The 8,496-nt window shown below is 42.4% G+C and overlaps 1 protein-coding gene across 1 annotated transcript in view; it reads right to left on the bottom strand.

Annotated features, from left to right (window-relative positions):
- Window positions 1-264: 264 nt before the first annotated feature.
- Window positions 265-8,496, bottom strand: part of pcsk2 (proprotein convertase subtilisin/kexin type 2) — a 65,453-nt gene continuing 57,221 nt past the window's right edge. Inside the window, exon 12 of the mRNA XM_061911777.1 lies at window positions 265-2,085. Within this exon, the coding sequence (XP_061767761.1) occupies window positions 1,596-2,085 (490 nt within the window). The 3' untranslated portion in view covers window positions 265-1,595. The remainder of the gene's footprint in view (window positions 2,086-8,496) is intronic.

The following is an 8,496-nucleotide window of genomic DNA, read 5'->3' as shown; positions in this document are numbered from 1 at the left end:
AATTTGAAGATAATCCTCTTTTTTCAGTGTCCCATTTACTCTCTGTAAATCACCAGTTCCATTGGCAGCAAAACAGGCCCAGAGCATAATACTACCCCCACCATGCTTTACAGTAGGTGTGGTGTTCCTGGGATTAAATGCCTCACTTTTTCTCCTCCAAGCATATTGCTATGTATTGTGGCCAAACTGCTCCATTTTTTTGTGGTAAAGGAATGGCTAAATCAGCTAGAATTATGGTTTTAGAATGGCCTTCCCTAGGTCCTGACTTAAATGTGTGGACAATGCTGAAGAAACAAGTCCATGTCAGAAAACCAACAAATTTAGTTGAACTGCACAAATTTTGTCAAGAGTAGTCAGAATTCAAGCAGAAGCTTGTGGATGGCTACCAGAATTTGGAGGTAATTCTCTTATTTCATGGTCTCATGTACTCTCTGTAAAGCACCAGTTCCATTGGCAGTAACACAAGCCCAGAGCATAATACTACCACCACCATGCTTGACGGTAGGTGTGGTGTTCCTGGGATTAAAGGCCTCACCTTGTCTCCTCCAAGCATATTGCCGGGTATTGTGGCCAAACTGCTCCATATTTGGTGGTAAAGGAATGGCTAAATCAGGCTAGAATTAGGGTTTTAGAATGGCCTTCCCTAAGTGCTGACTTAAATGTGTGGACAATGCTAAAGAGACAAGTCCATGTCAGAAAACCAACAAATTTAGTTGAACTGCACAAATTTTGTCAAGAGTAGTCAGAATTCAAGCAGAAGCTTGTGGATGGCTACCAGAATTTGGAGGTAATTCTCTTATTTCATGGTCTCATGTACTCTCTGTAAATCAGCAGTTCCATTGTGGGCAAAACAGGCCCAGAGCATAATACTACCACCACCATGCTTGACAGTAGGTGTGGTGTTCCTGGGATTAAAGGCCTCACTTTTTCTCCTCCAAACATATTGCTATGTATTGTGGCCAAACTGCTCCTTTTTTTGTGGTAAAGGAATGGCTAAATCAAACTAGAATTAGGGTTTTAGAATTGGCCTTCCCTAAGTCCTGACTTAAATGTGTGGACAATGCTGAAGAAACAAGTCCATGTCAGAAAACCAACAAATTTAGTTGAACTGCACAAATTTTGTCAAGAGTAGTCAGAATTCAAGCAGAAGCTTGTGGATGGCTACCAGAATTTGGAGGTAATTCTCTTATTTCATGGTCTCATGTACTCTCTGTAAAGCACCAGTTCCATTTGCAGCAACACAAGCCCAGAGCATAATACTACCACCACCATGCTTGACAGTAGGTATGGTGGACTATTTGCTCCAATCACTCTATCACAAAAAAAATAAGAGTTGCAGAAACTAAATGGGAAACTCGAGACAGCCACGACATTATGTTCTTCACCAGTGTACGTAAACTTTTGACCAGGACCGCGTGTCCGAGTGTAAAAATGATGTTTCTCCGATCACTGAAGGGTACACCGTCATTGCTAACACTGAACATTCATTGGAGGTGGGAACTGCAAGGTAGAAAAAGCAGAGTGAGGAGGGTGAGAGAGGTAGAAGTAGCGACAGGAGGGATGAGAAGCGAGTGAGGGTCATGCAGGCCAGATGTTTAGTTGCTTTTACTCAGCAAGCTGTTCAAGCTCCTCTCCACGGCCTCGTCCAGCTCCTCCTCCAGCTCCTCCTTCTTGGACATGGCCAGCTTGGACTGGTAGTCGCGCACCTTCTGGTCTATGTAAGGAGCACTCTGTGTCCCGTGCAGCATGAGGGTCCACTCCTTGAAGACGCCTCGCTGGAGCTCCTGGCCTCGGAAGCCCACCTCCAGCACCCAGGTGCCGCGCGGGTCCTCGCCCCAGGTGTGGGTGGTCATGAAGGGCCACTTGTCGAAGCCCACTTTGGAGTCGTCGTCGCGGGGCCTCCGGCTGAGGAGGATGGACTTGGTGCCCATGGGCGAGGTCATGTTGAGGTTGAGGTCGCCGCGGCGGCTGGCGTTGACGGTGATGACCGCCTGGACGTGTTCCAGGTAGCGGACAAAGTTGTCTTTGCCCTGGCAGGCGTCGGTGGCGATGGCCAGAACCAGCTTGTCGCCCGACTGGATTTTACTGCAGAGAGTGATACAAAATGACACATCAACGTCCATCCGTTCTCTACCGCGTGTCCCTCTTGGGACGGCGGGGGGTACATTATTGAAAACATGATTATTCATTAAAGGGGAACATTATCACAATTTCAAAAGGGTTAAAAACAATAAAAATTAGTTCCCAGTGGTGTGTTGTATTTTTTTTCAAAATTGTACCGGTCCCCGAATAGCCCTAAAAAAAGCTTTAAAGTGCTTGATTTTCGCTATTTGCGATGCCACTATCCATTTCCCTGTGACGTCACACAGTGCTGCCAATGTAAACAAACAATGGGAATACCACAGCAAGATATAGCGACATTAGCTCAGATTTAGACTCGGATTTCAGCGGTTTAAGCGATTCAACAGATTACGCATGTATTGAAACAGATGGTTGGAGTATGAAAGTATTGAAGAAGAAACTGAAGCTATTGAGCAAATAGCTATTGACGCTATTCATAGCCATAGCATGGCCGGATAGCTGCGTTAGCATCGCCGGTAAAATGTGCGGACCAAACGATCAGGACTTTCACATCTCGTGACACTGGAGCAACTTAAATCCGTCGATTGGTAAGTGTTTGTTTCGCATTAAATGTGGGTGGAAGGAAACGTAATATAGTTGCAAATGCATCTACAGGTTATCCATACATCTCTGTGCCATGTCTGCTTTAGCACCGCCGGTAAATAGCATGTTAGCATCGATTAGCGTAGTGTGTTAGTATCGATTAGCTGGCAGTCAACATCAACAAAACTCACCTTTGTGATTTCGTTGACTATCGTTGCAAATGCATCTGCAGGTTATCCATACATCTCTGTGCCATATCTGCTTTAGCACCGCCGGTAAATAGCATGTTAGCGTCGATTAGCGTAGCATGTTAGCATCGATTAGCTCGCATTCACGCTGCAACCAAATATGTCTGATTAGCACATAAGTCAACAACATCAACAAAACTCACCTTTGTGATTTCGTTGACTTAATAGTTGCAAATGCATCTGCAGGTTATCCATACATCTCTGTGCCATGTCTGTCTTAGCATCGCCGGTAAAATGTGGAGACACTCTGGTACATTCAATGGGGGTCTGGCAGCAGACACTTTGGCATCTTGGGGCCAGTGGTGCAACTTGAATCCCTCCCTGTTAGTGTTGTTACACCCTCCGACAACACACCGACGAGGCATGATGTCTCCAAGGTTCCAAAAAATAGTCGAAAAAACGGAAAATAACAGAGCTGAGACACATGTGTGTAATGTGTTGAAAATGAAAATGGCGGGTGTATTACTTCGGCGACGTCACATTCTGACATCATCGCCTCCAGCGCGATAAACAGAAAGGTGTTAAATTCGCCAAAATTCACCCATTTAGAGTTTGGAAATCGGCTAAAAAATATATATGGTCTTTTTTCTGCACCATCAAGGTATATATTGACACTTACATAGGTCTGCTGATAATGTTCCCCTTTAAAAAGAATAAAAACAATTTTAGCTTTCTTTTTGAAAAAGACGGGGTTGTCTATGTTCTAGTCAAGTGGTTCTTGAACTTTTATCACCGAGTTCTACCTCAGGAAAGACTCCAAGTAAAAGGGACCAGCATTAAAACACAGTCGTGTAGTAGGCCTACGTGTTCATCAAAAACAAGGTTTCATACCAGGTATATTTATTAATTTCGGCTACTGTAATACCACACACAAGGCACAAACATACATATATATATATATACATATATATATATATATATATATATATATATGTAGGTGTGGGAAAAATCACAAGACTACTTCATCTCTACAGAACTGTTTCATGAGGGGTTCCCTCAATCATCAGGAGATTTTTCTCCTGATGATTGAGGGAACCCCTCATGAAAAAGTTCTGTAGAGATGAAGTAGTCTTGTGATTTTTCCCACACCTACATATTGTGCTCTACCACGGTATCGAGCACTATTCTCTGGATAATCCAATCAAGATATATATATATATATATATATATGTGTGTTTGTGTGTGTGTGTAAATGTGTGTTTATAGAAACATCCATTGAGGTACTTTTCAAACAGAGTATAGTACCGTTTTGGATTCTTTAGTACCGCGATACTATACTAGTACCGGTATACCGTACAACCCTATTTTAGAACTATATTTAGACTTATTAATTTGTTTTTTTTTCTGCAGAAAAACCATTGTCAAAACGACAGCAATTGCCAGCATGGTCCTTGTTAGCATAGTTGACCGTTCTCTCTTCATACATGACTCTGGATGTCGGGGCCACTGCTGACCCCTGGTGTTTTCAAATGAGAGCTGCAGCAGTGCTGGCGAGTTCAGATCCGTTACAAAAAAGATTCGGACGTGATCATGTTCTTGGGCCGCGGTTTTATCATTTCACAGAATGTTCCGGCACATGCCAGGCAGACTCCCGGCCCCGTGTAGCACACAAAGGGATTATTTGTCTTCCTATAGTAGCTTTGCTCTGAAGGGAGAGGTTGGGCTTTGTGATTTTATTTTTTTTTTAGGCTGCAGCCGCTCTTTCTGTTTCGCCAGGTGTGAGAAGACAGCGGGACGTAGGAGCTTACTTATTAACGTTGGAGGCCACAACACAGGAGCGGCTTAATGCTGATGAAGACAATTATTTGGAGAGGGCGGTCAGAAAAGAAACACTGCAGGGTTTACAAGCTGCAAAGTCTGCCATGTTAATATGTGCTGCCGGGAAACTTCTTTAGATACACACAGACTGGATATTAACACAGATTGCACATACAATAGTAAAAATGTCAGTTAGAATCAAGTCGACGTTTGACATGACAAAAGTGAGCCGCATATAAACCCACATGACGGAAGAATTTCAAAGTCAATAAGCTTACAAATGTAATGTATTTACTCCGTGATCTGACAGGTAGCAAACTACCATCATTTTGTTGACAATGAAATCATGCCATGTACATTCTTAAGGTTGAAAGCACATCGTTTACTTGTAGGACCCAATCCAAACAACCTTTCCTAGTCATGGTGCAGAAGAAAATGTGTTAACGAGCACAACAAGTCAACACACACACGGTCACATACAACACAACCTGCTCACTGATCTTTATAGATATTATAAACAAACAACAGCTTCTCATCACTGTAGAAAAATCTAAATTACACTCATTTAAATCCATTGCCAGGCATGATGGGAAAAATGCAAAAAAACTCTCTGCACGCTTATCCATGTTTGACTTGTGGCATCTTGATATTTCTAAAAGATTACAAATCTTTAACGAGGCGGTCGCGGAAGTAAACAAGGTAGGAGTGGAACTTTCACATACTCCTAATATTCAATTAATCATTATATATCCATTGTATTATCATAATATGTAAACACGAACACACATATATACACCTATATATATAAATATATATATACAGTATAAATATATATACATATACATACATACACATATATATATATATACATACATATGTATATACATATACGTACATATATGCATACATATACACACATACATATATATATATATATATATGTATATATATATACACACACATACATATATATATATATACACACACACATATATATATATATATATATATATATACAGTATATATACACACATGTATATACAGTATATATATTTATATCTACATATTTATATATAAATATTTATATACATATACACACAGACAAACATATATATATATATACACACACACACACACACACATATATATATATAAATATATATACATGCACACATTTATACACACACATAAAAACACACACACATATATACACACACACATACAGACACACATATATTATTTTAAATATATATACATACATACTCTACATATATATATATATATACACACACACACAGATACACATATATATAAATATATATACACGCACACATACAGACACATATTATTTTAAATATATACACACACACACACACAGACACACATATATATAAATATATATACACACATATATATACACACACATACATAAAAACACACACATATATATACACACACATACTGACACACATTTTATTATAAATATATATACATACATACTCTATATACATATATATATGCACACAAACATACAGACACATATATCATTTTAAATGTATATGCACACATACTATATATATATATATATATATATATATATATATATATATATATATATATATATATATATATATATATATATATAGTTACATTGCATGCAGCCGGCTTTTGGTCTCTGACAAAAAATGTTCTCCCAATGTGGCCCCCAGTTAAAAAGTTTAGACATCCCTGCTGGAGGAGAACAAGACATCACCATTGGAGGGAAAAACCAACAGAAGTCCCACATTAGGGACTCAGCAGGCCGGATCCTATGATAATAAGAACTAGTCCTCCAGCAAAGTAAGTCAGGCAAGCAGATCCAAGTCCCTCTCAGAGCAGGTCGGTGGAGCTGTGGTGTGTGTAGTCGTGGTGTGTGTAGTCGTGGTGTGTGTAGTCATGGTGTGTGTAGTCTTTACAGCGGCTGTGGTGTGTGTAGTCTTGGTGTGTGTAGTCGTGGTGAGTGTAGTCGTGGTGTGTGTAGTCCTGGTGTGTGTAGTCTTGGTGTGTGTAGTCGTGGTGTGTGTAGTCTTGGTGTGTGTAGTCGTGGTGAGTGTAGTCGTGGTGTGTGTAGTCCTGGTGTGTGTAGTCTTGGTGTGTGTAGTCGTGGTGTGTGTAGTCTTGGTGTGTGTAGTCGTGGTGAGTGTAGTCGTGGTGTGTGTAGTCTTGGTGTGTGTAGTCGTGGTGTGTGTAGTCGTGGTGTGTGTAGTCGTGCTGTGTGTAGTCTGGGTGTGTGTAGTCGTGGTGTGTGTAGTCTTGGTGTGTGTAGTCGTGGGGTGTGTAGTCCTGGTGTGTGTAGTCTTGGTGTGTGTAGTCGTGGTGTGTGTAGTCTTGGTGTGTGTAGTCGTGGTGTGTGTAGTCGTGGTGTGTGTAGTCGTGGTGTGTGTAGTCTTGGTGTGTGTAGTCGTGGTGTGTGTAGTCGTGGTGTGTGTAGTCGTGGTGTGTGTAGTCTTGGTGTGTGTAGTCGTGGTGTGTGTAGTCGTGGTGTGTGTAGTCGTGGTGTGTGTAGTCATGGTGTGTGTAGTCATGGTGTGTGTAGTCTTTACAGCGGCTGTGGTGTGTGTAGTCTTCACAGCGGCTGTGGTGTGTGTAGTCATGGTGTGTGTAGTCTTCACAGCGGCTGTGGTGTGTGTAGTCATGGTGTGTGTAGTCGTGGTGTGTGTAGTCATGGTGTGTGTAGTCTTCACAGCGGCTGAGGTGTGTGTAGTCATGGTGTGTGTAGTCGTGGTGTGTGTAGTCATGGTGTGTGTAGTCTTCACAGCGGCTGTGGTGTGTGTAGTCATGGTGTGTGTAGTCTTCACAGCGGCTGTGGTGTGTGTAGTCATGGTGTGTGTAGTCATGGTGTGTGTAGTCATGGTGTGTGTAGTCTTTACAGTGGCTGTGGTGTGTGTAGTCATGGTGTGTGTAGTCTTCACAGCGGCTGTGGTGTGTGTAGTCATGGTGTGTGTAGTCGTGGTGTGTGTAGTCATGGTGTGTGTAGTCTTCACAGCGGCTGTGGTGTGTGTAGTCATGGTGTGTGTAGTCATGGTGTGTGTAGTCTTCACAGCGGCTGTGGTGTGTGTAGTCATGGTGTGTGTAGTCTTCACAGCGGCTGAGGTGTGTGTAGTCATGGTGTGTGTAGTCGTGGTGTGTGTAGTCATGGTGTGTGTAGTCTTCACAGCGGCTGTGGTGTGTGTAGTCATGGTGTGTGTAGTCTTCACAGCGGCTGTGGTGTGTGTAGTCATGGTGTGTGTAGTCATGGTGTGTGTAGTCTTCACAGCGGCTGTGGTGTGTGTAGTCATGGTGTGTGTAGTCATGGTGTGTGTAGTCATGGTGTGTGTAGTCTTCACAGCGGCTGTGGTGTGTGTAGTCATGGTGTGTGTAGTCATGGTGTGTGTAGTCATGGTGTGTGTAGTCTTCACAGCGGCTGTGGTGTGTGTAGTCATGGTGTGTGTAGTCATGGTGTGTGTAGTCTTTACAGCGGCTGTGGTGTGTGTAGTCATGGTGTGTGTAGTCATGGTGTGTGTAGTCATGGTGTGTGTAGTCTTCACAGCGGCTGTGGTGTGTGTAGTCATGGTGTGTGTAGTCATGGTGTGTGTAGTCATGGTGTGTGTAGTCTTCACAGCGGCTGTGGTGTGTGTAGTCATGGTGTGTGTAGTCATGGTGTGTGTAGTCATGGTGTGTGTAGTCTTCACAGCGGCTGTGGTGTGTGTAGTCATGGTGTGTGTAGTCTTCACAGCGGCTGTGGTGTGTGTAGTCATGGTGTGTGTAGTCATGGTGTGTGTAGTCATGGTGTGTGTAGTCTTTACAG

This window comes from Nerophis ophidion, linkage group LG09 (assembly GCF_033978795.1).
Source record: "Nerophis ophidion isolate RoL-2023_Sa linkage group LG09, RoL_Noph_v1.0, whole genome shotgun sequence".
Taxonomy (NCBI): Eukaryota; Metazoa; Chordata; class Actinopteri; order Syngnathiformes; family Syngnathidae; genus Nerophis; species Nerophis ophidion.
Note: the sequence above shows the minus strand (reverse complement) of the source record. Positions and strands in the feature narration are given on the sequence as shown.